General features: G+C 50.6%; 3 protein-coding genes across 5 annotated transcripts in view; 2 read left to right on the top strand and 1 right to left on the bottom strand.

Annotated features, from left to right (window-relative positions):
* Positions 1-6873, top strand: part of LOC115374950 (protein disulfide-isomerase TMX3-like) — an 11864-nt gene extending 4991 nt beyond the window's left edge. Inside the window, exons 9-17 of one of the 2 annotated variants that reach the window (XM_030074141.1) lie at positions 1734-1800; positions 1937-2035; positions 2550-2607; positions 2743-2796; positions 2948-3004; positions 3093-3222; positions 4959-4967; positions 5740-5831; positions 5964-6873. In XM_030074141.1, coding sequence (XP_029930001.1) covers positions 1734-1800; positions 1937-2035; positions 2550-2607; positions 2743-2796; positions 2948-3004; positions 3093-3222; positions 4959-4967; positions 5740-5831; positions 5964-6195 — 798 coding nt within the window. In that variant the 3' untranslated portion in view covers positions 6196-6873. The remainder of the gene's footprint in view (positions 1-1733; positions 1801-1936; positions 2036-2549; positions 2608-2742; positions 2797-2947; positions 3005-3092; positions 3223-4958; positions 4968-5739; positions 5832-5963) is intronic. The other variant, XM_030074142.1, reaches the window with a different exon arrangement.
* Positions 6874-10338: 3465 nt separating this feature from the next.
* cdyl (chromodomain protein, Y-like) lies at positions 10339-20419 on the top strand. The gene is made up of 7 exons (XM_030074129.1): positions 10339-10623; positions 13018-13762; positions 15497-15753; positions 17086-17258; positions 17448-17658; positions 19691-19834; positions 19972-20419. Exons 1-7 carry the CDS (start codon positions 10600-10602, stop codon positions 20128-20130), a joined length of 1713 nt encoding a protein of 570 aa, XP_029929989.1. The 5' UTR covers positions 10339-10599; the 3' UTR covers positions 20131-20419.
* Positions 20420-21008: 589 nt separating this feature from the next.
* Positions 21009-26860, bottom strand: rpp40 (ribonuclease P/MRP 40 subunit). Of its 2 annotated transcripts, XM_030074154.1 has the most exons (9): positions 26645-26860; positions 25901-26045; positions 25663-25731; positions 23494-23589; positions 22931-23053; positions 22564-22744; positions 22323-22457; positions 21534-21761; positions 21009-21480 (listed from the first exon to the last, which is right to left on the bottom strand). In XM_030074154.1, exons 1-8 carry the CDS (start codon positions 26756-26758, stop codon positions 21563-21565), a joined length of 1062 nt encoding a protein of 353 aa, XP_029930014.1. In that variant the 5' UTR covers positions 26759-26860; the 3' UTR covers positions 21009-21480; positions 21534-21562. The 2 variants fall into 2 exon arrangements, with proteins under 2 accessions (XP_029930014.1, XP_029930013.1); XM_030074153.1 differs by having other exon boundaries at positions 21009-21761.
* Between the last annotated feature and the right edge of the window lie 151 nt (positions 26861-27011).

The raw sequence follows: 27011 nt of genomic DNA, 5'->3' as shown, positions 1-27011 counted from the left end.
AGGAGCCTCAGTGTAGAGCCTCAGTGTAGAGCCTCAGTGTGGAGGAGCCTCAGTGTAGAGCCTCAGTGTGGAGGAGCCTCAGTGTAGAGCCTCAGTGTGGAGGAGCCTCAGTGTGGAGGAGCCTCAGTGTAGAGCCTCAGTGTGGAGGAGCCTTAGTGTAGAGCCTCAGTGTAGAGCCTCAGTGTGGAGGAGCCTCAGTGTGGAGCCTCAGTGTAGAGCCTCAGTGTGGAGGAGCCTCAGTGTGGAGGAGCCTCAGTGTGGAGCCTCAGTGTGGAGAAGCCTCAGTGTGGAGCCTCAGTGTGGAGGAGCCTCAGTGTAGAGCCTCAGTGTAGAGCCTCAGTGTAGAGGAGCCTCAGTGTGGAGGAGCCTCAGTGTGGAGGAGCCTCAGTGTGGAGCCTCAGTGTGGAGGAGCCTCAGTGTAGAGCCTCAGTGTGGAGGAGCCTCAGTGTGGAGCCTCAGTGTGGAGCCTCAGTGTGGAGGAGCCTCAGTGTAGAGCCTCAGTGTAGAGCCTCAGTGTGGAGGAGCCTCAGTGTGGAGGAGCCTCAGTGTAGAGCCTCAGTGTGGTAGAGCCTCAGTGTGGAGCCTCAGTGTAGAGCCTCAGTGTGGAGGAGCCTCAGTGTGGAGGAGCCTCAGTGTGGAGGAGCCTCAGTGTAGAGCCTCAGTGTAGAGCCTCAGTGTGGAGCCTCAGTGTAGAGCCTCAGTGTGGAGGAGCCTCAGTGTAGAGCCTCAGTGTGGAGGAGCCTCAGTGTAGAGCCTCAGTGTGGAGGAGCCTCAGTGTAGAGCCTCAGTGTAGAGCCTCAGTGTGGAGGAGCCTCAGTGTAGAGCCTCAGTGTAGAGCCTCAGTGTGGAGGAGCCTCAGTGTAGAGCCTCAGTGTAGAGCCTCAGTGTATAGCCTCAGTGTATAGCCTCAGTGAGGAGCCTCAGTGTGGAGGAGCCTCAGTGTAGAGCCTCAGTGTGGAGGAGCCTCAGTATAGAGCCTCAGTGTGGAGCCTCAGTGTAGAGCCTCAGTGTGGAGGAGCCTCAGTGTGGAGGAGCCTCAGTGTGGAGGAGCCTCAGTGTAGAGCCTCAGTGTGGAGGAGCCTCAGTGTAGAGCCTCAGTGTGGAGGAGCCTCAGTGTGGAGCCTCAGTGTGGAGGGGCCTCAGTGTGGAGCCTCAGTGTGGAGGAGCCTCAGTGTGGAGGAGCCTCAGTGTGGAGCCTCAGTGTGGAGGGGCCTCAGTGTGGAGCCTCAGTGTGGAGGAGCCTCAGTGTAGAGCCTCAGTGTGGAGGAGCCTCAGTGTAGAGCCTCAGTGTGGTAGAGCCTCAGTGTAGAGCCTCAGTGTGGAGGAGCCTCAGTGTGGAGCCTCAATGTGGAGGAGCCTCAGTGTGGGGGAGCCTCAGTGTGGAGCCTCAGTGTGGAGGGGCCTCAGTGTGGAGCCTCAGTGTGGAGGAGCCTCAGTGTGGAGGAGCCTCAGGGTGGCTGGTGGAGCCTCAGTGTGGCTGCTGAGTGTGCTGCCTGGCTGCTGAGTGTGCAGCCTGGCTGGTGAGTGTGCAGCCTGGCTGGTGAGTGTGCTGCCTGGCTGGTGAGTGTGCTGCCTGGCTGGTGAGTGTGCTGCCTGGCTGGTGAGTGTGCTGCCTGGCTGGTGAGTGTGCTGCCTGGCTGGTGAGTGTGCAGCCTGGCTGCTGAGTGTGCGGCCTGGCTGCTGAGTGTGCTGCCTGGCTGCTGAGTGAGACTGATGGCGCCCTCTGCTTGCAGGCGGTGTCGCTGCCCCCCCTGCCGGCCGTGGCGGTGTTTAAAGATGGAACCCTCTTCACCTACAACAGTAAGACAGGAAACCTCTGACCACACTGCCACATCACTTCCTGCTCAGCTGCTCCATAGAGTGACACGTGAAGAGCAGCTGACTGTCCTGAGGCTGGTAACCTTCTGATGAAGGAACGTGTTTGTGTTCTCTGCAGAGGAACGAGACGGGGAGCTGAAGGCCTGGATCAACAGAGAGCGCTTCCTCACCTACTTCAAGATCGACAGCTACACACTGTATGCCATGGGAGAGACAGGTACACACACACACACACACACACACACACACATTATTCACCAATACTGGGAGAACTCTCCTCTGGAGGGTTAGGATACAGATGCATTTCCACTCCACTTCCAATGATGGAGGTCATGATGGAGGTCATGTTGGAGGTCATGTTGGAGGTCATGTTGGAGGTCATGATGGAGGTCATGATGGAGGTCATGTTGGAGGTCATGATGGAGGTCATGTTGGAGGTCATGTTGGAGGTCATGTTGGAGGTCATGATGGAGGTCATGTTGGAGGTCATGATGGAGGTCATGTTGGAGGTCATGTTGGAGGTCATGTTGGAGGTCATGATGGAGGTCATGTTGGAGGTCATGTTGGAGGTCATGATGGAGGTCATGTTGGAGGTCATGATGGAGGTCATGTTGGAGGTCATGTTGGAGGTCATGATGGAGGTCATGTTGGAGGTCATGATGGAGGTCATGTTGGTCCTCCAGTCTGCTGTTCAGGGCTCTGGTGTCTCTGACCACCTTCTCTCTCTGCAGGGAAACTGGTGGCGCTCGCTCTGGTGGATGAAACAAGGCCGTCGGAGAAAGGAGTGTGGTAGGATTGCATCCATCCATCCATCATCCATCATCATCCATCATCATCCATCCATCCATCATCCATCATCATCCATCCATCTTCCATCCATCTTCCATGTATTGATGTGAGCTGAGTGTTTTCTCTGCTCTGCAGGTATAAAACTCTCCTGGAGAAGGTGGCTCTGGAGCACAGGGACGTGTACAGCCGGTGAGTCTGAGAGCTGAGCAGGAGGGAGGCAGCACAGCCTGACAGGAGGAGGGGGAGGAGGAGGAGGAGGAGGAGGAGGAGGAGGAGGAGGAGGAGGAGGAGGATGATGATGATGAGCTGACTTTTAAGGGTTCTGTCTGTTATTTTCCAGAGATTTCCACTTCGGTTACATGGAGGGAAACGCCTACGTTAACGGACTGGTGATGGGGTCAGTAGGCGTGTGTGTGTGTGTGTGTGTGTGTGTGTGTGTGTGTGTCAGTAGTCCTACAGACTGTCAGTGTGTGTTGTGTTTCCAGAGAAGTGACCATGCCTGCGCTCATCGTGCTCAATTTGTCCAATGATGGCTACTTCCTGCCGCTGGGCGTCGTGGAGACGGAGCGCCACCTGCTGGACTTCCTGGACGGCGTTCTGAACAGCAGCGTGCAGGTCAGTGTTTAACATGTGGACCCGTCCAATCAGATCCCTCCGTTCCACTGTTGGCTGTATTTGACCGTATCAGTAATAATTAAGGTTGCAAAATTCTGGGACTTTTCAAACTTGGAAACTTTCCACGGGAATTAACGGAAATATATGGGAATTTATGGGAATATATGGGACTTAACAGGAATTTACAGGGATAAACTTGAAAATTGCAAAATTGAAGGTTAGCCTGTATGCAGAAACTTAATGTAGCTGAAAAAAAAACCCCATCTTGCATCATAATCCTGGTTAAAACAACCAGATTTACTGCAAGTTGAGTTGAGTTTCTGCCCCGCCCTGGGCGTTCCTCCATCCCACGCTCAGATCATCTCTACAGACCTGCACACACCACAAAAACTCAAAATCCTACCAAGAATATTTGGCTTGTTTCTAGTCAAAATATCTCATTACACTTTTAAGACATGATCACCTCAGCAGGAACTTGTTTTTAGACGATTTTCACTTCTTTCAAGTGAATTTACACTTGAAAATTTGCTTGTTCCACTGGCAAAATTTGCCAGTGGAACAAGTGAAAATTCACTTGAAACAAGTGAAAATCGTCTAAAAACAAGTTCCTGCTGAGGTGATCATGTCTTATTTTAAGTGTAATGGGATTTTTTGACTAGAAACAAGCCAAATATTCTTGGTAGGATTTTGAGTTTTTGCAGTGCACGGCAGCAGGACACCTGAGGTCACATGACTCGGCTGCGTCAGAGCCCAGACACATCCAGGTGGTCCAGGTGGTCCAGGTGGTCCAGGTGGTCCTGGTGGTCCTGGTGGTCCAGGTGGTCTGGGTCCAGGTGGTCCAGGTGGTCTGGGTCCAGGTGGTCCAGGTGGTCTGGGTCCAGGTGGTCCTGGTGGTCTGGGTCCAGGTGGTCCAGGTGGTCCTGGTGGTCCTGGTGGTCTGGGTCCAGGTGGTCTGGGTCCACGTGGTCCTGGTGGTCTGGGTCCAGGTGGTCTGGGTCCAGGTGGTCCAGGTGGTCTGGGTCCAGGTGGTCCTGGTGGTCTGGGTCCAGGTGGTCCAGGTGGTCCAGGTGGTCTGGGTCCAGGTGGTCCAGGTGGTCTGGGTCCAGGTGGTCCTGGTGGTCTGGGTCCAGGTGGTCCAGGTGGTCCAGGTGGTCTGGGTCCAGGTGGTCCAGGTGGTCTGGGTCCAGGTGGTCCTGGTGGTCTGGGTCCAGGTGGTCCAGGTGGTCCAGGTGGTCTGGGTCCAGGTGGTCCAGGTGGTCATGTAGGTTCTGATGATGTGACTGAGGTAAACATATCTGAGCTGTGGTGTTAAAGTTTCACTGGAGAATGAGTCAGAATGTGTTGACACAGCGGCTGTGTCCGAGGCCGGGTCCTGGTGCCAGACTGGGTCCAGTTTGATGACCCAGCATGCATCAGGAGGGCCTGAGCAGCACCAGAACTCACTTATGTCATTTTTTAAAATGACTGTTAGTCTACTCAACACAAAACACCAGCTCCTAATCCCTCAGCTTAACTCCCCATGGAGAGTCTCCACACAGTTTAAGGAAAATTACCAGAAAGTTTCCAGCCCTTTGCAGCTCCAATAATCAATACTAATCACTCATGATCAAATACAACACACACACACACACACACACACACACACACACACACACACACACACACACACATCTGCACCTGTGAAACCTCGAAAATCCATGTCTCAGTGTGTGTGTGTGTGTCTCAGTGTGTCACAGTGTGTCTCAGTGTGTCTCAGTGTGTCTCAGTGTGTCTCAGTGTGTGTGTGTGTGTGTCACAGTGTGTCTCAGTGTGTCTCAGTGTGTCTCAGTGTGTCTCAGTGTGTGTGTGTGTGTGTCACAGTGTGTCTCAGTGTGTCACAGTGTGTCTCAGTGTGTCTCAGTGTGTGTGTGTGTGTGTCACAGTGTGTCTCAGTGTGTCTCAGTGTGTGTGTGTGTGTGTCACAGTGTGTCTCAGTGTGTCACAGTGTGTCTCAGTGTGTCTCAGTGTGTCACAGTGTGTCTCAGTGTGTCTCAGTGTGTCACAGTGTGTCTCAGTGTGTCACAGTGTGTCTCAGTGTGTGTGTGTGTGTCACAGTGTGTCTCAGTGTGTCACAGTGTGTCTCAGTGTGTCTCAGTGTGTGTGTGTCACAGTGTGTCTCAGTGTGTCACAGTGTGTCTCAGTGTGTCTCAGTGTGTCACAGTGTGTGTGTGTGTGTGTCTCAGTGTGTCACAGTGTGTCTCAGTGTGTGTGTGTGTGTGTGTCTCAGTGTGTCACAGTGTGTCTCAGTGTGTGTGTGTGTGTGTGTGTGTCTCAGTGTGTCACAGTGTGTGTGTGTGTGTGTGTGTGTCTCAGTGTGTCACAGTGTGTCTCAGTGTGTGTGTGTGTGTGTGTCTCAGTGTGTCACAGTGTGTCTCAGTGTGTGTGTGTGTGTGTGTGTCTCAGTGTGTCACAGTGTGTCTCAGTGTGTGTGTGTGTGTCACAGTGTGTCTCAGTGTGTCACAGTGTGTGTGTGTGTGTGTGTGTGTGTGTGTGTGTTTCAGTGTCAGGGAGGAAACAGCGTGCTCCAGCGGTTCAGGCGTTTTGTCTTCGAGGTCAGAAACACTCTGCAGGTGAGTTCTGACACACCTGCACGTTCCTCAGACGCTCCTCAGGTCAGCAAGCACACTGACAGCCTGTGTGTGTGTGTGTGTGTGTGTGTGTGTGTGTGTGTGTGTGTGTGTGTGTGTGTGTGTGTGTCTCAGCCTCTGTTTGAGCAGGCTCCGCTGGTCGCCTGCTTCGTGGTCAGCTTCCCGCTGGCCATCGTCTCTCTGCTCTGCTTCGTCTGCTGGAAGGCTCGACTTCCTGTGGAGGAGGAGGAGGAGCGCAGCAGCGCCCCCAAGCGCAGGAAGCAGGACTGACAGGAAGCCCCGCGAGGAGGACAAAAAATACACATCGCATTTTATCTCAAATTTCAATAATCTGCCAGCAGGATGAGATCATCTGAGATAATCCAACACTTTTCCAATGCTTATCAACTTGTTTCCAGAATTTTCTCAAAGCAGCGTCATTTATTGATCCTGGTGGCTGATCGGCCTCTTGTTTCAGGACATTTACACTCGTGACACTGACGTGTGGGATTATCTCATCCCACCAGCACAGAAAACAGTTTTCTAACCCTGAAGATTAGACTGGAATTTGCTCATTAAAATGGAGATTTTTCGTACAGTGAATTCTTTGTTTTTCATACATTTTTGTGAACAAATTTGAAAAAATAAAATGTCTTCATTCATCAGTTAATCCATCAACCATTTTAAACTAATTGCCTTAATTACTATTGTCGTTCATGTGGATGGGGTCTAATGGCAGATGCTGACTGGTCAGAGTAACTCCCAACATCACGCACAGATCTGATTGGTCAGTTCGACACTTGAGAAACCTGAAACTGTTCTTGGACCAGCCAGAACCGAGCCTCTGATATCAGGATGTGAGCCGAGGCGACGCCACTGCTGACATCTGACATTACAATGATTTTTAAATGACGCATGTTTTGACTAGTGAGAGTGAAATCTTCAGTTCTAATTCTGACCGGTCACAATGTAACTGTGACTCATCATTTGTAGATATTTGTAATGTCAGTTCCAGATATTCAAACTAAATGTTAAAGCTCCATCAGCGATTCTGAATGTTTGGTCTGTTCACATTTTACACGTCAACAAAACTTTTATCAAATCCTGCAGAGAAACTACAGATTTAACAGCCCAGAGTCAGACTGAGAGTCTGAGGCTGAAGCAGCCGCCTCATAATGTTCTGCTCAACACTCACAAACCACACAGCTGATGATCGGCTGTGGAAAGCAAAACGAAGAGGAGGAGGAGGGGGGAGGAGGAGGAGGAGGAGGAGGGGGAGGAGGATGAGGAGGAGGAGGAGGAGGAGGAGGAGGGGGAGGAGGAGGAGGAGGAGGAGGGAGCGTTTCAGTGTGAGAAAGTCCTGAAAAGCCAACAGTGCTGCTGCTTTTAGGAAAACTCATGTGGAGGACTTTATTGGGCTGATGGAAAACTGGAGTGAAGAAAGTGTGAAGGCTCTGAAAGTTCATGTTCATATCAGAGTGGAATGAATGGAGGAAAGGGAGGAGGAGTGATGTGGCAGCTCAGGTCCATTTTGGTCTAGCTGGGTCCAGTTGGCACCAGTTGTGTTCAGTTGGGTCAGCTAGGTCTGGTCTGGTCTGGTCTGGTCTGGTCTGGTCTGGTCTGGTCTGGTCAGGTCATTTTGGGGTTAGTCAGATCCAGCTGGATGTGGTTGGGGCACAGTCCACTTCTGTGTGGTTGGGTCTGGTCCAGCTGGATCTAGCGGGGCCTGGTCAGTCCATCTATCTAAACCCAGCTGGCCCAGTCCGGTGGTCCTGTGGAGTCCTGTGAGTGAATGATCCTGAAGGCTGCTGTCCAGCTGCACATTACTGCTGTCTGATGAACTGGACCCACTCAGACTACATGATCCTGCTCAGTCCATCAACAGGTGAAGGCCTCTGGTTCAGTGGGAGGCTGAGCTTCCAGTTCAGTCCCAGCAGAACCTGCTGCCCTGAGCCCAGCACGCTCACACAAACTGGACCTGATGCAGATCCTCCACGTGTTCCTGCTGTATCTGTGTGTTGTGAATAGCAGCCTAATGTATAGAATCATTAGAGTACTATTAGTCAGTTATCAGATGGTTCCCCACTCATTTCTCAGTTAATCATCATTTCATGATTAGCTATTCTATGAAATCTGATTTGCAGTTACTCAATAACTGCCTACTAACTAATGGTTTACTAGCAGCTGGTTCCTCATTTGTTCCTTATTTGTTGCTCATTTGTTCCCTGCTAACTATTCAAAATTTTGTGTCCCTTTTTCTCAAGTGCTAACAAAAATCATTTTCAGGAAAGCAGCACAGAGTCATGAGAAGGAACTTGAGGAATCCCTGAAGCCCCTCCAGGAGAAACTGGAGCTCTTTAATGAAGTCAAAGCAAACTGTGATGAAACAGCAGAGCACATTAAGGTCCAGGCCCGACGCACAGAGAGGCAGATTAAGGAGGAGTTTAAGAAGCTTCACCAGTTTCTCCAAGAGGAAGAGGAGGCCAGCATCGCTGCTCTGAGGGAGGAAGAGGAGCAGAAGAGTTGGACGATGAAGGAGAAGACGGAGGCTCTGAGCAGAGAGATAGCAGCCCTTTCAGACACAATCAGAGCCACAGAGAAGGAGCTGAGAGCTGAAGACGTCTCATTCCTGCTCAACTACAAGGCTACAGTGGAGAGAGTCCAGCGCCCCCTGCTGGAGGATCCACAGCTGCTCTCAGGAGCTCTGATAGACGAGGCCAAACACCTGGGCAACCTGAGCTTCACCGTCTGGGACAAGATGAAGGAGGTGGTCTCCTACACTCCTGTGGTTCTGGACCCCAACACTGCTGGTCCAGATCTGGTCCTGTCTGAAGATCTGAGCCGTGGGACAGAAGAGAAAACCAGTCAGAAATCAGTCACAGCCACACGAGTCGCTTCCACAAGTTTTATTTGCATTTATATTATGATGAGCCGAAAAACCAGAAGAGACCCTGCTGCTTCCTGACAGTCAGCAGGATCAGCTGGGACGCGTCCACTCTCTGTTTCAAAATGAACGTCTGTGCTAGTGGTGATGCCAACTTGATCGTTTTTGAAGCAGAGCTTAATAATCTTAATATGCAGAATTCAAGAACAAAGATGTTGCATCGTGAGATGAACCGACTGTCCACAACATCTCAGTTTTAACTTAACTTTTTACTGACGGCTGGAGCAGGGCATGTTACACTCACACAGGACTGCACAACGGCGGCAGACTCTCTCTGAACGTCTTCTATTTACCTTGCATGCACTCTTGACAGTGTGGCGTGATCGCCACCTAGTGGAGCCTAGAGACTAGCTCGTCACATTAATCTACAACAGGGTAACTTAGCAGGTAAATAATGATAATATGTAATTACCAATACATGTCAGGATATCACAAAAGACATAATTGATAATCCTGTCCTGACATCAGCATCCCTGCTCTCAGTTACTTCACTCTTCTGTTGTGAATCTCACTCGTGTTATTTAGGAGTGTTGACCCCTGACCCCTGTCTGCATTTGGTAAAGTTTGTTTTTTCTGTTAATAGAGGTATGAACTCCAAAATATGAGCTCTGTTTCAGGAGGATGTGCGTTCTGCTGCAGCGTTTTGTTGGAGTCCTGTTGTCACTCATGTAGATTCCTTCCAAAACACACAAGGTGAAAAAGTCTCATTTAAGTTGGTCCACAGATTCCATCCAGTGAAAGTGTTCTGACTGAAGTCCAGGAGCGACACTCTGCTCTGTACGTAGGGGCTGTGGAAAAATGTTCATGACTTTATAGTTAATGCCATTTTCTCAGATTTCACTCGTTTCTATGGAAACACTGTCTGGTTGCTATGTTTATGTAACAAAGATGATCATGCTTTTTCACCTCATTTGTTTTATTTGACTTCCTGCCAAATTCCATATTCACAAAAGCAAATTTACAAACAAAAATCTCTTTGTGTTCAAGGAGGAACTGGAACAACATGTCAGAACCAACAAGCCAGAAAACAGTGACTGTGTGCAGTGAGGTCACCTTCACTGCACACACACAGCTTTTTGTTTGTTTGTTTTTAATATTTATTTATTTATATTGTTGGGTGGTTTTTTTTTTTTTTTTTTTTTTGCTTTATTTCTCTTGCTCTGCTTTGTGTGTTACCGGCTTGATCTGTTTGTAAACAATGTTGTTTTCTTTGTTCATGACTGGAAATGAAAATAATAAATGAATAAACAGACAGACAGACAGACAGGCAGACAGACAGGCAGGCAGGCAGGCAGACAGACAGACAGACAGACAGACAGGCAGACAGACAGACAGGCAGACAGACAGGCAGACAGACAGACAGGCAGGCAGACAGGCAGACAGACAGACAGGCAGACAGGCAGACAGACAGGCAGGCAGACAGGCAGACAGGCAGACAGACAGACAGGCAGGCAGACAGACAGGCAGGCAGACAGACAGACATCCCTCCCTCCCTCCCTGTTATTCACAATCCGCTCCAGCACGTGGCGGTAAAGCACCGGAAGGTTGTTTGCCAACCGTCACAAAAACAGAAGAAGAAGAAGAAGGAAGCCGGAAGTTTTGTAACTCGGTGTATCGGAGCAGCTAGCAGGCTAACAGGCTAGCTAACAGCTCAGTGTCAGTGTCCAGCCGCCGACAGGCTGCATGCTCGGCTCCACACGGCCGGCTTCTGCTGCCCTGCTCCGGCTCATGTTCCTCTGAGCGGCCGGCCTCCGAGCGGGAGAAGCTCCTGAAGCTCCTGGCAGCTCCTGAAGCTCCGGGACGGGACGGCGGAGCCTCGCAGTCGCCATGGCTACGGAAGAGCTCTACGAGGTGAGGCTAGCTGCCAGGCTAAGGCTAGCCGACAGAGAGGCAGGCTCAGTTAGCTGGTCAGTTAGCTGGTTAGTTAGCTGGTTAGTTAGCTGGTCAGTTAGCTGGTTAGTTAGCTGGTTAGTTAGCTGGTCAGTTAGCTGGTTAGTTAGCTGGTTAGTTAGCTGGTCAGTTAGCTGGTTAGTTAGCTGGTCAGTTAGCTGGTTAGTTAGCTGGTTAGTTAGCTGGTCAGTTAGCTGGTTAGTTAGCTGGTTAGTGGAGTTTGCAGCGGAGCAGAGAGAGGTTAGCTCGGTGCCTGTGTGTGTGTGTGTGTGCAGTGTGTGTGTGTGCAGTGTGTGTGTGTGTGTGTGTGTGTGTGTGTGTGTGTGTGTGTGTGTGCAGTGTGTGTGTGTGTGTGTGTGTGTGTGGAGCTCGGGCTCCGGCAGGCTGCTGTGGCCAGAGAAAAGCCCCGAGCCGCCGTGACTGTGCGCGGCGCGCGGCGCGCGGCTCGCGGCAGGTGAATGTGATGCTGCTCCCGTTAGCGTCGCTCTCCTGCTCTTCATTGCTTTTCTTAGTTTACGCTGATTTTCCGTTTTTAGTTTTTAAATTTATTAAAACTACCTTTTTAGTAAGGTACTACAAATTTGCGGCAAGTTAACAGTAAATTATTGATTTTGTGGTAATTATATTGTAATTTAATTTTAAACGTATACTCATGATGTGAGTAAACTATATTTATTGATATTTCTGGCATTTTTCTCATTTTATCTTTATTTTGAATAATGGGTGTGACAATAATTGGTTGTAATTCAAAGTTGGGGTCAATATATAATGTTTTTGAAAGAAATGAAGCAGATTTGCTGAGGTTTGCAGTGGTCAAGAGTGAGCAGTGACAGGTGGCTCGGGCCCCAGGTGAACGGGTGGCTCGGGCCCCAGGTGAACAGGTGAGGCTGCTCAGCTGGGCGTGGCAGAGGCAGCCCAGTCATGTCCACTAGGGATCAACCGATTTGATTTTTCAGGGCCCATACCAGTTATCAGTAATCAAGGACACCATTTACCAATATCTAGGATCAATATTTAGAATGCAGTGTCAAAAATAAGTTGTATAAATGCCTGCACAAACCTTGCTTTGAATTAACAAATGTTTAACATTAGTAGGTTAAAAAAAATGCAAAAAGCAAAAAAAGAAAGAACCAGAACAATTAAAAAAATTATTCAGTGAAACTTTATTTACTGAGGGAAACTGGGTGTCGGTGCAGACGTCGCCTCGCTTTGCCCAGCTCGTCCTTTTACACTTTGACAAACACGAGGACAACACGAGGAACGTGAGGAACGCTCCTTACGTTCCTCGCCTTCCTGCGCAGCCGAGAACTTGAAGTGCGACACAAACGTCTGGTGTGCAGTCGTGTGTTTCAGGTCAGGTCTGGTAAAGAGCCAGTTCACCTAATTTACCCCACTCTGACTTGTCTGATTTGACGTTAGTAAAGAGACTAACACAGTTTGTCAAAGTAAAAGTCACTCCCGCTAGCACCGCTCGATATGGACAAAGTTTCAAGATTATTTTCTGGCATTTCTGCTTTATTTGACAGTGACAGTAGAGAGAGACAGGACAGGCAGGGCAGAGAGGACGACCTGCAGCTAAGAGCCTGAGGTCGGATTCGAACCCGGGACGCTGGGGTCGGGACTCAGCTTTAAACACATGGTATGCGCTCGTATCCGGTGAGCTACCGGGGCGCCCACACCTTGATATTTATGCCAAATACGAATATGTGACTGTGAGGTTACACTTATTTGAAATTTTAAGTGTGACAGTGGAAGTTAAACATTCTTAAAAAAAGAAAAACAGCATATGAGCCATAATAAACCAATAAACTTCACAAAGTATGTTATTGATCAGATCAGACTGATCAGTGTCTCAGACTAACATTAACCCTGAATTTGATATCGTCCATATCGTTGCCTTTTTATTGTTGTTGATTGCTGTTCATATCTAAATAAGCATATGATAACCAGATATCCTTCACCTCTTTTTTGTATCATAACAATTTAAATTCAGTTCTAGTGAAACTGAAAGTGCTCTGTGCAAAATGCCAAGGCCTAACTTTGAGTGAGAGCCTTTAGACTCAACAAAAGAAATCAAAGAATTTATCAGTGGATTGCTCCAGCGATGAGGACCACGTAGACTCATTCATCGCTTTATGTGCTGACATGTGTTTGGCCGCTTGAGTCTACAGGGTCCTCACTCCGCCTGCACCCCGACCTGACTGGATCTGCACAGTCCGTCTCCATGTGTGATGTCAGCTCTGCTGTGTGTGTGTGTGTGTGTGTGTGTGTGTGTGTGTGTGTGTGTGTGTGTGTGTGTGTGTGTGTGTGTGTGTGTGTGGGGAATGTAACGGCGTCATGTCTGCCATGTTTCAGGTGGAGAGGATCGTCGACAAGCGGAGGAACAAGAAGGGGAAGACGGAGTACTTGGTGCGGTGGCGAGGTTACGGGGCAGAGGGAGACACCTGGGAGCCGGAGAGCCACCTGTCCAGCTGCATGGTCTACATCCACGAGTTCAACCGCCAGCACGCCGAGAGGCACAGAGACAGCACTTTACTGCGCTCCACTCGCAGCTCCCCCAATCCAAGCCCCGCCCACAGAGCCCCGCCCAGGCCGCAGCCTCCCGCCGGGAACCTTGGCAGCGGTTTGATGGGAGACGGCGCTCAGCCCAAAGTCGCCCCGCATTCGTCCGACCCGCCCACCGTCAGACACACTCATGGCGCGGCTGACTCCCAGCAACTCCTGCTGGCCAACAGGTTCGGTCCCGGCGCTGCGGTGGCGACTAACAGCGGCCTAATGGCGGCGTCTCCGGCCGCCACGGCCCGGCGCAGTGTGGATCTGGCCAAGACCGGCATCAAAATCCTGGTTCCCAAAAGTCCCATGAACAGCCGTGTAGACTCAGAGGAGTCGCCCAGCGAAGCGGCCCACAGCCTGGAGCCTGGGGCCCAGGAGGCCCACCTGGTCCCTCCTGAGGTGGCCCTGCTGGAGAAACCTGCCGGCGTCCTGCTGGGCCCCGGAGAAGAGAGGGCCCGCATGGGCACCCGGCCCCGCAGCCAGACCCAGAACCCCCTGCGCCCCCCGCAGGTCCCCATCACACCCGCCGCCATGCGCTCCCTCAACGGTAAGAACATGCAGTACCCAGCATCCCCCAGCAGAGGGCGGGGGTCTGTTGGCTAGGCGGATATCACCTCGTGCCTCTTAGAAAGCCCAGGTCCTGTGCAGATGTGGCTCCTCAAGATCCCAGAGGACCCTGATGAGACTGTGACCTGACATTGTTATAAACATTATTATAAACCACCGTGACAAAATCAGACTGTCACCTGAACGAGGCGGAGCTTACCTCAGGTCAGGAAAATATCAGAAAATGTGAGTTTGTCCTCAGCGGGACAACTTCATGTCCTTGGTAGGAGAATATGGGTGTATCATTTCACTCAGGATGAAATTCATTTATTTTTACATTAGTTAAGTATGGAAGTGTACCATTTTCTGCTAAAATGTAGGTCTTATGGCGCTTTTCCACTAGCACCTACTCGGCTCGACTCGGCTCGGTTTGTAAGGTTTTCCATCAGGTGGTGGTACCTGGTACCAGGTTCTATATGAGTACCTACTCGGCCGGGGTTCCAACCGAGCTGAGTCGAGCCAAAAATGTGACGTAAACGCCATGCAGGCCACTGATTGGACAGGGAGCGACGACACATGACAGTGACTCCTTCACAAAAACCAAACTCGGCATTTAAAAAAAAAAAAAAACTGAAACAGCGACCGTGCGCATTGATCATCACTGAAGTTGGCAAAGTTGGAAAATCAATCAATCAATCAAATCCTTTATTTAACCAGATAAGCATCATTGAGATTTAAAACCTCTTCTTCAAGAGCGATCTGGCCAAGCAAGGCAGCAAACACAAAGTTACGACATTAAAAAACATTCCAACAGGCAGAAAACATAGCATTCACAACAAAGTTCAAATTATAGGCAAAAATTTCAGACACAATTGCATTGTCCAAGAGTACTGGTTTCATAGTCTTTTAAAATATTTTTAAATTCTCCTAGCGTGACTAGGCCTGGCAATTTGAGGTCCTTTTGTAGCTCATTCCAGGTAGATGGACCAGCATAACTAAAAGCTCTTTTACCTAATTCGGTTCGCACCCTGGGAACAACCAGCTGAAGGGCAACTTTGGATCGAAGGGCATGCTGGTCCTGCTTGATGCACAAAAATGCGCTTAAGTAAGAGGGTACCAGCCCAATCAGAGCTTTGTGTAGGAGAGAGAGCCACTGCGTGAATCTGCATGTGGAAAGAGACAGACAATTTGCAGTGGTATAGAGAGTGCAATGATGTACTCGATTTCCGCATCTGGTGACAAAGCGTAAGGCAGAATTGTACACAGTATCCAGCTTTCTAAGGTACTGGTCAGGTGCATGCATGTAAAATGGCGAGCAAACCGGTACCGTGGCCAAATGAAGAGGTGGAGACTTTTCTATGCTTGGGGGCGGGGCCGCGTTGCTATGACGACTCCACTGGCGATGAGGTGGTACTCAATTGTAATGGAAAACGACCAAAACCTAGGCGAGCCGAGTAGAGCTGAGTAGGTGCTCGTGGAAAAACGCCATAAGTGCTGATTGGCCTGAGAGGTGATGTATCATCTGTTCAGTTGATCAACAGGAACACAGAGTTTTTGTCTAATTTTTGGTCTTTTTGGCCTTTTGGAGGGATAATCAGGTTTATATTCAATATGCTTGACCCAACCTTTTCACTGATTGGTTCAGAGGGAGGCTGTAACTCGCCTCTCATTGGTCCAGAGCTGCCCTTTAGTTTCTGCCTGTCAGCATCCTCTTCCTCCTGCTGTGTTTTCCCAGGTGGCTCGACACTGATGGAGGCCGTTGCTGCCAACGGGACATCTGACGTGCAGAGTGCCATCGTGGGGACAACCAGCACGTCGGCAGGGAAACGGCGTCTGGAGGAACGGACGGCCTTCGACAAACGCCTGCGATTCAGTGTCCGGCAGACAGAGAGCGCCTACCGCTACCGGGACATTGTGGTGAAGAAGCAGGACGGGTTCACTCACATCCTGCTGTCCACCAAGACCTCCGAGAACAACAGCCTGAACCCCGAGGTGACCTGCACCCTGACCATGACCCCCAAACCTTCACCTGCAGCCCAAACCTTCACCTGCACCCTGACCATGACCCCCAAACCTTCACCTGCAGCCCAAACCTTCACCTGCACCCTGACCATGACCCCCAAACCTTCACCTGCAGCCCAAACCTTCACCTGCACCCTGAGCCTGCACCCCAAACCTTCACCTGCACCCTGACCATGACCCCCAAACCTTCACCTGCACCCTGACCATGACCCCCAAACCTTCACCTGCGCCCCAAACCTTCACCTTCACCTGCACCCCAAACCTTCACCTTCACCTGCACCCCAAACCTTCACCTTTACCTGCACCCCCAAACCTTCACCTGCACCCTGACCATGACCCCCAAACCTTCACCTGCACCCCAAACCTTCACCTGCACCCTGACCATGACCCCCCAAACCTTCACCTGCAGCCCAAACCTTCACCTGCACCCTGACCATGACCCCCAAACCTTCACCTGCAGCCCAAACCTTCACCTGCAGCCCAAACCTTCACCTGCAGCCCCAAATCTTCACCTGCAGCCCAAACCTTCACCTGCACCCTGACCATGACCCCCAAACCTTCACCTGCAGCCCAAACCTTCACCTGCAGCCCAAACCTTCACCTGCAGCCCCAAATCTTCACCTGCACCCCAAACCTTCACCTGCACCCTGACCATGACCCCCAAACCTTCACCTGCACCCCCAAACCTTCACCTGCACCCTAAACCTTCTTCTGCAGCCCAAACCTTCACCTGCAGCCCCGAACCTTCACCCTCACCTGCAGCCCAAACCTTCACCCTCACCTGCACCCCAAACCTTCACCTGCAGCCCCAAACCTTCACCTGCAGCCCCAAACCTTCACCTGCAGCCCAAACCTTCACCCTCACCTGCACCCCAAACCTTCACCTGCAGCCCCAAACCTTCACCTGCAGCCTAAACTTTCACCTGCACCCCAATCCTTCACTTGCAGCCCCAAACCCTCACCTGCACCCCCAAACCTTCACCTGCACCCTAAACCTTCACCTGCACCCCTAAACCTTCACCTGCAGCCTAAACTTTCACCTGCACCCCAAACCTTCACTTGCACCCCCAAACCTTCACCTGCACCCCAAACCTTCACCTGCACCTGCACCCTGTGACACACATTCCGTAGTCCTACCTGTCTTTATGCTATGTGTGCATGTGTTTGTGCACTGTGGTACTGATGCTGCGTTTTTACCTGGTTACCACGGTATCACCTCCAGTTGATGAAACAGAGCAGGTCGCTGATTGGCCCAGAGGCAGACTGGTTTCCTCTAGACAAATCCCTCTGTCTCCTTGGCAGGTGATGAAGGAGATCCAGAGCGCCATGGCAACAGCAGCATCAGATGACAGTAAGCTAGTGTTGCTAAGCGCTGTCGGCAGCATCTTCTGCTACGGCCTCGACTTCCTGTACTTCATCAGACGCCTTACAGACGACAGGAAGAAGGAGAGCATCAAGATGGCTGAAACCATCAGGTACCATCAGCCAGACACACACACTCACTCACACACACACACACACACACACCTGAATCACACCTTTTTAGCCTTTAATTTTTGTGAGGTATTTTCTTTATATAACTAGTTTATTAAATGTAATAGAAGAATTTATATTAGAAGTGTTTGTGTAGCATACAGAATGTCAATCCTCCTCCTCCTCCTCAGGACCTTCGTCAACACCTTCGTGCAGTTTAAGAAGCCCATCGTGGCGGCGGTCAACGGGCCGGCGGTGGGTCTGGGCGCCGCCATACTGCCGCTGTGTGACGTGGTGTGGGCCAATGAGAAGGCCTGGTTCCAGACGCCGTACACCGTGTACGGCCAGACGCCCGACGCCTGCTCCTCTTTCACCTTCCCTCGCATCATGGGCCTGGCCTCGGTCTGTCACCCCCTGCTGGACACTCAGCGTCACTGCCATCTTCTTTGTCTCTGCTCTTTCTCTTTTACATCACAACTCCCACCCTCCTCCCCCTCTCTTCCTGCTGTCAGCTGTTTCACCCTGATGACACTAAGATGCTGCAGGAAAGTGAGAATAGTCACATGAGCTCACAGGGCCTGGCACTTCTGAGCTCCACTAGGGGGCTCCACTGTCTTACCTGTCAGACAAGTCGATCAGTGAGGGTTCTGGTCATTACACTGGCACACAGGTTTCAGCAGGTGGAGTGCAAAGGTGTGTGTGTGTGTGTGTGTGTGTGTGTGTGTGTGTGTGTGTGTGCGAGGTGGGTCAGTGCAGAGGTGTGTGTGTGTGTGTGTGTGTGTGTGTGTGTGAGAGGGGGGTGAGCTCAGTGCAGAGTAGGGCTGTATGATGTGCACACAATCTATCAAAATATGAATAATTTCATATTTTAACTACCGTATTTCACCAATTAATCGCCCGGGTGTTTAATATGCAAAATCGACTTGGACCCCGGGCGTTTAAAAGAACCAGGCGGCTCTTCGCTGCAGGCCTTTATTTATTTTTGCACAGACCTGCACCAGGCCATTATTGTGATGACAGTTACTGTCCAACATATTTACAGTCAGTCGATTTAAGATTACGGTACACCCTTTTTTCTAACGTTAGCTAGCGCTCTTATTTTGACAGAAAACGGAAGTGCCGCACTGTTATTGTGCGGCTGTTTACTTCTGCAAAAATAAGGTGAGTAGCCTTATTTTGGGTTACCTCGATATAATGCAAATAATCGCCCTGGCGGTTATTCGGGTGGGCGTTTAATATGCAAAATGCGTGCAGACCCCAGGCGTTTAGAAGAACCCGGCGGCTATTTGCGGCCGGGCGATTAATTGGTGAAATACGGTACATATTTAATGAAAAAATTGTACCGGTCCTGATGACTTTGCCAATTCTGTGACGTGAAGACAAATGAACGGCAGTGACACTCAATTCAATTTATTTATTTATTTATTTGTATAGCCCAGAATCACAAACACTGAGGTCTGCTTGTCCTGCGTGTCGCTCTCTTGGTCTGTCAGAGGGTCCCAGGTGGGTTGTTGAGTTGCGTCTGACGTGGGAACCCGTCGCCTCTGTTCTGCAGAGTACAGTTTTCTGAACTGTCACATTCTTATCTCGACCATGTCAGAAGTACCTCCTCTGGCTCCAGCTCTCCATCCTGTCCCGGTCTGGCTGAGTCCTGCTCTGTGCTGGAGTTGCAGGGAGTGTTGTTCGGTCTCACTCAGCACAGGTGCAGTAAAGATGCGTTCAGAGATGACTGGGAGCTCCAATTGAATGATCCGACGTTAAAATACTGACGTAAAATGAAAACAGAGAGCGCGGCCGCTCGGCCATGAAGCTCCCGGCTCAGTTCCTGTGCTGATGTTGATGCCAGAGGAGGTTTGGAGCTCTGCAGGTCCTGAGGCGGCAGAGCGTCCGACTATTTTACGCACTATGAGCCTCAGCGACCCCGCTCTGTAACTTTACGTGGTGCCGCCCCCTGGTGGCCGAGTCGCTGTGGTTCCTAAACGCTTCCACTTTGCAATAATCCCACTTCCAGCTGATGGTGGAATATCTGCAATAATCCCACTTCCAGCTGATGGTGGAATATCTGCAATAATCCCACTTCCAGCTGATGGTGGAATATCTAGGAGGGAAGAAAGTTGAGCAGCTGACTTGGTGCAGCGGTGGCTTCCTGTTCCATCACTATTCCAGCAGCACCTGGAACTCAGTGAGCTCTTTAGAACCAGACGCTCTGTCACTGATGTTGGTGAAGGCAGACTGCAGGGCTGCTGCTGGAGGTGACACACTCAGGAGAACTGTTTGTGCTGATGGAAATCATTTTTAAAGATCACATCAGAGGTTTCACTGTTCCCTGATTTGCTGCAAGACCCTAGGAACCCCCTGAAGGCCCACGTTCTGACGGGTTCTCATGTGTTCTGTTGGGTTCTCATGTGTTCTCATGTGTTCTGTTGGGTTCCAGGCAAACGAGATGCTGCTGAGCGGCAGGAAGTTGACGGCGCAGGAGGCGTGTTCTAAAGGCCTGGTGTCTCAGGTTCTGTGGCCCGGAACCTTCACACAGGAAGTGATGCTGCGCGTCCGGGAGCTCGTGTCCGTCAACTCGCTGGTGAGTCACCGCCACACACACGCACACGCACACGCACGCACACACACACACACACACACACACACACACACACACACACACACACACACACACACACTAGTGACCTCCTGTGTGTGGGTTCTGCTTCCTGTGGTCAGGTTCTGCGTGAGTCCAAGGCTCTGATGCGGAACGCGAGCCGCGGCGCCCTGGAACAGGCCAACGAGCGCGAGTGCGAGGCGCTGAAGAGAGTGTGGGGCTCGTCGCAGGGAACCGACGCCATCCTGCAGTACCTGCAGAGGAGGATGGACCAGTTCTAGACCAGTTCCACGGCCCTGCTGGGTTCCCTCTGGACGAAGAGATTTAAATTATGATTTCAGAAACGTTTTCCTCAGTTTGACCTTTTCCAGATGATTTTCTACACGCAGAGAAGCAGGAAATGAACTGAAATGACCTTTGACCTTCCTGTTGGTGCCTGCTTGAGGTTCTGCTGAGTCATCATATCTGTATCATAGCTCTGACATGAACAGTATTTTCCTATTTGTAGCTGAAGACGTGTACAAGCTGTAAAGTTTTCTAATTTAGAGAATAAACTGCTGAGGCAGGAGAGACGAGGCTGCGCTTCTCTTTGTGAAAAAAATCACTTTTAATAACAAACTTCATGTACACAGACAGGCTGTGTGTGTGTGTGTGTGTGTGTGTGTGTGTGTGTGGATCCATATCAGATTTCCCTTCACAAACATTTAACCCTTTAAACCTGAGCACATCGGCTCCACAGGGGAAAAAAGGAAATGAGTTGAATCTGCAAGAAAATGAAGAAAAATCTCTTTATTATTCAATATTAAAATTATGTTGCAATGACCCTAAAACTGGCTTCAGCAAACAGAAAATCATGAAAACTAAGGAATATGTTGTATTTATAAATTCTACTCTTGAAATTGTTACAGGAAAAAAATCTTTAGGTCATTTTGTTTTTCCAGTTTCTTTTCTTTTCCTGCTGATTTTTGTTTGTTTGTTTTTAAAACTTTTAGCTGATTTCCAGGTCATTTTCTAACTTAAACACTTTTCTCAAGTGTTCAGGTCATTTCCTGCTCGGCTGCGTATCTCAGGTGTCAGTCAGGTGTCACAGGGTTAAGCGGCTCCAGTTTGACGGACAGACGGGGAAAGGCCTTTCCTCTCCTCCGCCTCCGACTTCCTTCTGTTTTCCACCCGTCGGACCTGCAGGACTGATGGACGCGCTGCAGGTTTGTACCGCAGGACAAAACCACTCATCTGCCAGACACCAGCAGGAACCTCTGGACCAGGACTGTGAGGGGCCCCAGGGGCCCCCAGGGGCCTCTAGGGGCCTCCAGACGTCCTCAGCAAAATGAGCTCTGTCCTACAGGCCAACAACGCTCACTTCAGCTTGGTGCTCCTGTCAGTTTGCTGGGAAACAAAAAACAAACAAACAAAACAAAAAAAATGCAGGAAAACTGCACGTATAATTATTAAAATCCCAAATTTCAACGTTGGATCAGCTGCTGGATCAGCAGGGCCTGGAGGGCAGAGCCAGATCAAACGTGGGCTCTCAGCTTGTTAGAGTCCGCCTGGGGCCCAGAACATACAGGAGGCTGGCAGTCCCAGCAGGGCGGGCGGCGTCACGGCGGGCAGCCGTCGCGGCGAGCGGCGTCACGGCAGCGTCCCGGCGGGCAGCCGTCGTGGCGGGCGGCGTCACGGCAGCGTCCCGGCGGGTAGCCGTCGTGGCGGGTGGCGTCACGGCGGGCAGCCGTCGTGCGCCCCGGTGCCCATGCAGAGCCAGTAGCTGTGGTCGCTGCAGAGCAGGAGGCTGTAGAAGTTCTCTCCTCCCTTCAGGAAGCCGTGCTCTCTGCTGCCCCACGACACCGGGCTGTCGGCGAAGCCCTGCACCGTCAGCGCCGCCCAGGACGCCGTGCCGCGCCCGTCCCAGCAACGCCTGCCAGAGGACACAACAGCTCACCTCAGAACCAACCAATCAGAACAACAACCCATCACCCCGTTCACCGACTTTCTGTAAACACAAACACAGGAGCTCCCTGAACACAAACTGCTCTCAGAAATGGATTATCATTAAAAATCTGATATTCATCAAAAAGACATAAAGTTCATCTGTGAGTGGACGAGTTCTGGCCGACCCGTCGCCAGGCGGCGTCTGAACATCCGACTGGTTTCTGAGGCTTTAACTCTCACATCAGTCTGATGTTTGTTTATGAGCGTCGATGCTGAGGCAGATTTATGCGCTGTATTGTTTCAGGTGTAAAGTTAATAAAATGACGCTCACTTATTATGAACTATCAGTAAAGAGCTACACCTTTAGAGAGCCACCCACAGAATATGACAGTATCTTTACAACACTGTCCTGTCATTTGATGAAAATGACTAAAATTACTGGAGGTGTTTCTGACAGGAACTTGACTACTGCAACATAAATGGCTAAAATCTCACTAAAATATCCATATTGCAAGAGGAAACCATGATTAAAACTGATCAGGCGTACCTGAGCTCCTCAATCAGCCTGTAGACGTCCTGAGGAAGCAGCAGCCCGCTGACCCGGACCCTCAGGGCCCGGCTCAGCACCGCACGAGGCTCCGGACACACCAACGTCGACAGGAAACTGGTGGACTCGTTGTCACTGCAATCAGTTCAGCACACGTGAGTTCACCTGGCAGACCAGCGGCTCTGGTGCACCTGCACTGATGAAGACTCTGAACGCAGTGACTCATCATGGCTGTCCTTACCAGCTGACCTCGGCCTCCACGGCGCCGAGCCACTCCAGGAAGCTGTGGGGGTCACATGACGGCAGGTCAGAGGTCAGCGGGGTGGGGCAGGGCAGGTTGGTCAGAAGCCGGCTGCTGACCTGAGGTCTGTGCTCTGTCCAGTCGTAGCGAGACAGGAGGGCCTTCAGAGCCTCGCCTCCCCCTGCACACAGGACACAGGTCAGACCCGGCAGACCAGGCAGGTGTGTGTGTGTGTGTGTGTGTGTGTGTGTGTGTGTGTGTGTGTGTGTGTGTGTGTGTGTGTGTTCCTGGGTGACGGCTCCTGACTGGCTGCTGGTTGTTGTTGTTGTTGTTGTTGTTGTTGTGTGTACAGGAAGTGGCGGCTCACCTGGGTGATGCGACAGCAGGAAGTCCGTCTGCAGCTGGACACGTGACTTCAGGCCTGTCAGCAGCCGCTGGTAGCCCCGCCCACCTGGAGCCATGCTGCTGTCCGTCAGGTTCACAGTCACCACTGTACCACAACACACACCATTACTACTGCAGTACTACTCACAATACTACAGTACTACTCACAATACTGCAGTACGACTCATAATACTGCAGTATGACCCATAATACTGCAGTACGACTCATAATACTGCAGTACGACTCACAATACTGCAGTACGACTCACAATACTGCAGTACGACTCATAATACTGCAGTACGACTCACAATACTGCAGTAGTATTCCTTCTATAGTTCAGCTTCATGTTTCCTGCCTTGCTCTTAGGAGCTTTATAAGCGTTTTACACTCTTCAATTATTACATTCTTATTGTTCTTGTAATTATCATCTTCATCATCATCATCACTGATATCATCATCATCATCATCATCAATCTCATCCTCATCATCCTCATCATCATCATCATCACTGATATCATCCTCCTCCTCCTCCTCCTCATGTCTGACCGTATCTGCTGTTCGCTCGCTGGTTGAAACGTGACGGCTTCCCCTCCACCCCCAACCGCTCATACACATCTTTATCCAGAGAGAGGACCAGCTGACCTGCAGACAGACAGGCAGACAGACAGACAGGCAGACAGACAGACAGGCAGAGAGAGAGAGAGACAGAGAGAGAGACAGGCAGAGAGAGAGAGAGAGACAGGCAGAGACAGACAGACAGGCAGAGAGAGTTAGTGGCTCATCATGATTGGCACAGTTAAGCTCCGCCCATCCTGAGTGGAAGACCTGCCCTACTTGTACTTTTTACTTTTAGTATGTACTGCAGCTGCCCTTACAAAGTATGCAGTGTAGTATGCATGTGTATGCATACTATTGGGACACACTCCATGCGTCCTCCCTGAGCTCCGCCCCTCTCGCTCACTTCCTCCTCCGTCTGTAGCTCCACATTTGCGACCGAGGTGAGCGCTGTGTGTGTGTGTGTGTGTGTGTGTGTGTGTGTCTGTGTTGTCGTCCGTATGTGGGCGTGGCCTGTACACGCAGCTCAGTCAGTGCCACGTAACGTCCGCTGTGCAAAGGATTGTGGGTCAGCATGGCCAGAGCAGCATGCTGACATGCTGACTGTGAAATCTGACCGGATGTAGTAGAACATCCTGGTACTCTTGGCATACTGCATCTGACACACTGTGTACTGGGATGTACTCATTCTTTTTCTTGCATACTAAGTAGTATGGTAGTATGGGGACTGGAGCACAGGGCAGGTCACAGCTCAGAGGTCATCAACACGCCTTGAGCTGTTACAGTTAACTCTGCCAGAAACCACTGCTCTAATAAGTATTTATATTAAAAAACAACAACAGAAAAATAAGTAAAGTTTTCACTGATGCCGAGTGTAGTATGGCAGTATGGTAGTATGGCAGTATGGTAGTATGGCAGTATGGTAGTATGGCAGTATGGCAGCATGGCAGTATGGCAGTATGGCAGTATAGTAGTATGGTAGTATGGCAGTATGGTAGTATGGCAGTATGGTAGTATGGTAGCATGGCAGTATGGTAGTATGGCAGCATGGCAGTATGGTAGTATGGCAGTATGGTAATGTGGCAGTATGGCAGTATGGTAGTATGGTAGTATGGCAGTATGGCAGTATGGTAGTATGGCAGCATGGCAGTATGGCAGTATGGCAGTATGGTAGTATGGCAGCATGGCAGCGTGGCAGTATGGTAGTATGGCAGTATGGTAGTATGGTAGTATGGCAGTATGGTAGTATGGCAGTATGGTAGAATGGTAGTATGGCAGTATGGTAGAATGGTAGTATGGTAGTATGGCAGTATGGTAGAATGGCAGTATGGTAGTATGGCAGTATGGTAGAAAGGCAGTATGGCAGTATGGCAGTATGGTAGTATGGCAGTATGGTAGTATGGTAGTATGGCAGTATGGTAGTATGGCAGTATGGCAGTATGGCAGTATGGTAGAATGGCAGTATGGTAGAATGGCAGTATGGTAGTATGGCAGTATGGTAGTATGGCAGTATGGTAGAATGGCAGTATGGCAGTATGGCAGTATGGCAGTATGGTAGAATGGCAGTATGGTAGTATGGCAGTATGGCAGTATGGCAGTATGGCAGTATGGTAGAATGGCAGTATGGCAGTATGGTAGTATGGCAGTATGGCAGTATGGTAGTATGGCAGTATGGCAGTATGGTAGAATGGCAGTATGGTAGAATGGCAGTATGGTAGTATGGCAGTATGGTAGTATGGCAGTATGGTAGAATGGCAGTATGGCAGTATGGTAGTATGGTAGTATGGTAGTATGGCAGTATGGTAGTATGGTAGTATGGCAGTATGGTAGTATGGCAGTATGGCAGTATGGTAGTATGGCAGTATGGCAGTATGGCAGTATGGCAGTATGGCAGTATGGCAGTATGGCAGTATGGTAGTATGGCAGTATGGCAGTATGGTAGAATGGTAGTATGGCAGTATGGTAGTATGGTAGAATGGTAGTATGGCAGTATGGTAGTATGGCAGTATGGCAGTATGGTAGTATGGTAGTATGGTAGTATGGCAGTATGGTAGTATGGGTACTGGAACGCAGGGAGAGTGATTTTGGTTTATCAGGCAGACAGAGGACACATGGCTAACGCTAGCAGCCAGTTAGCTTGACATGTGGGCGGGGCCTCACCGCTCGGCAGCAGAGCCACACAGGTGTCCTCATCAATCCTGCTCCTGTAGGACAGCCCGTACACCGACCCTGCAACACACACACACACACACACACACACACACACACACACACACACACACACACACAGTGTAAATCTGTAGCTGCAGTCTCTATTGCACAAACTGTGTGTGTGTGTGTGTGTGTGAGTGTCTGTGTGTGTGTGTGTGTGTGTGTGTGTGTGTGTGTGTGTGTGTACCCTGGTACACGGCGTCCTGCAGGAAGTGTGTGTCCAGCAGCTCGTGCAGCGGCAGCTTCCTCAGCAGGTAGGAGGAGCTGAAGCTGCGGAGCGCGGCGTCCAGCGGCGGGGGGGCGGAGCCACACTCAGGCAGCAGCAGCGACACCTGCACAGGTAAACCTCACTGAGCCACAGCTCAAACAACCCGCTGCTGTGATTGGTTACAATGAAACCCTTCATCATCATCATCATCCTCATCCTCCTCACCTCAACACTCAGATCTGCTCTCTCTCTCTCTCACACACACACACACACACACACACACTCACACACACAGACAGACTCACACACACACTCTCTCTCTCTCTCTCACACACACACACACTCACACACTCACACACACACTCTCTCTCTCTCTCTCACACACACACACACACACAGACTCACACACACACACACTCTCTCTCTCTCTCACACACACACACTCATACACACACACACACACACTCACACACACACACACACACACACACACACACACACACACACACACACACACACACACACACACACACACACACACACACACACAGTTCCGAGTTTGAGGTAATGAACATCCGGTTGTACATGGAAAACGCTTCGCCTTGTGTTTTAACCTCTGAAGCTTCTGTGATGTCTGCCCACCTGTCTGTCTGCCCACCTGTCTGCCCACCTGTCTGTCTGCCCACCTGTCTGTCCGTTAGCCGTTAGCCGTCAGCGTCTCACCTGGTGGTTGAAGTGGTGCTGCTGCACCTGCTGGCTCAGGCGGCACTTCCGGTGCCGGAGGCTGGACTGGTCGCAGACCAGCAGGTTCCTGGAGGTCTGCTGCAGGTTCTCCATGTTCTCCTGGTTCTCCTGGTTCTCCTGGTTCTCCTCGTTCTCCTGCTTCACACAGCACGCCGCGCGCTCACTCACGCCGGGAAAACACTTCCGGGTCACGGTCTGCAAAATAAAAGCCCGGCGGAGCGTGAACGGGGGCTGATAAAAGTTTTATATCAATATTTTCCTGAGCGTCTGCTTTTACGACGAACTACAAAAATGTAAATATAAAAATCCGAGACGGAAACAGAATGTCCTGCCAGATTTTATCAAC

The sequence above is a fragment of the Myripristis murdjan genome, chromosome 17, assembly GCF_902150065.1.
Source record: "Myripristis murdjan chromosome 17, fMyrMur1.1, whole genome shotgun sequence".
Classification (NCBI taxonomy): Eukaryota; Metazoa; Chordata; class Actinopteri; order Holocentriformes; family Holocentridae; genus Myripristis; species Myripristis murdjan.
Note: the sequence above shows the minus strand (reverse complement) of the source record. Positions and strands in the feature narration are given on the sequence as shown.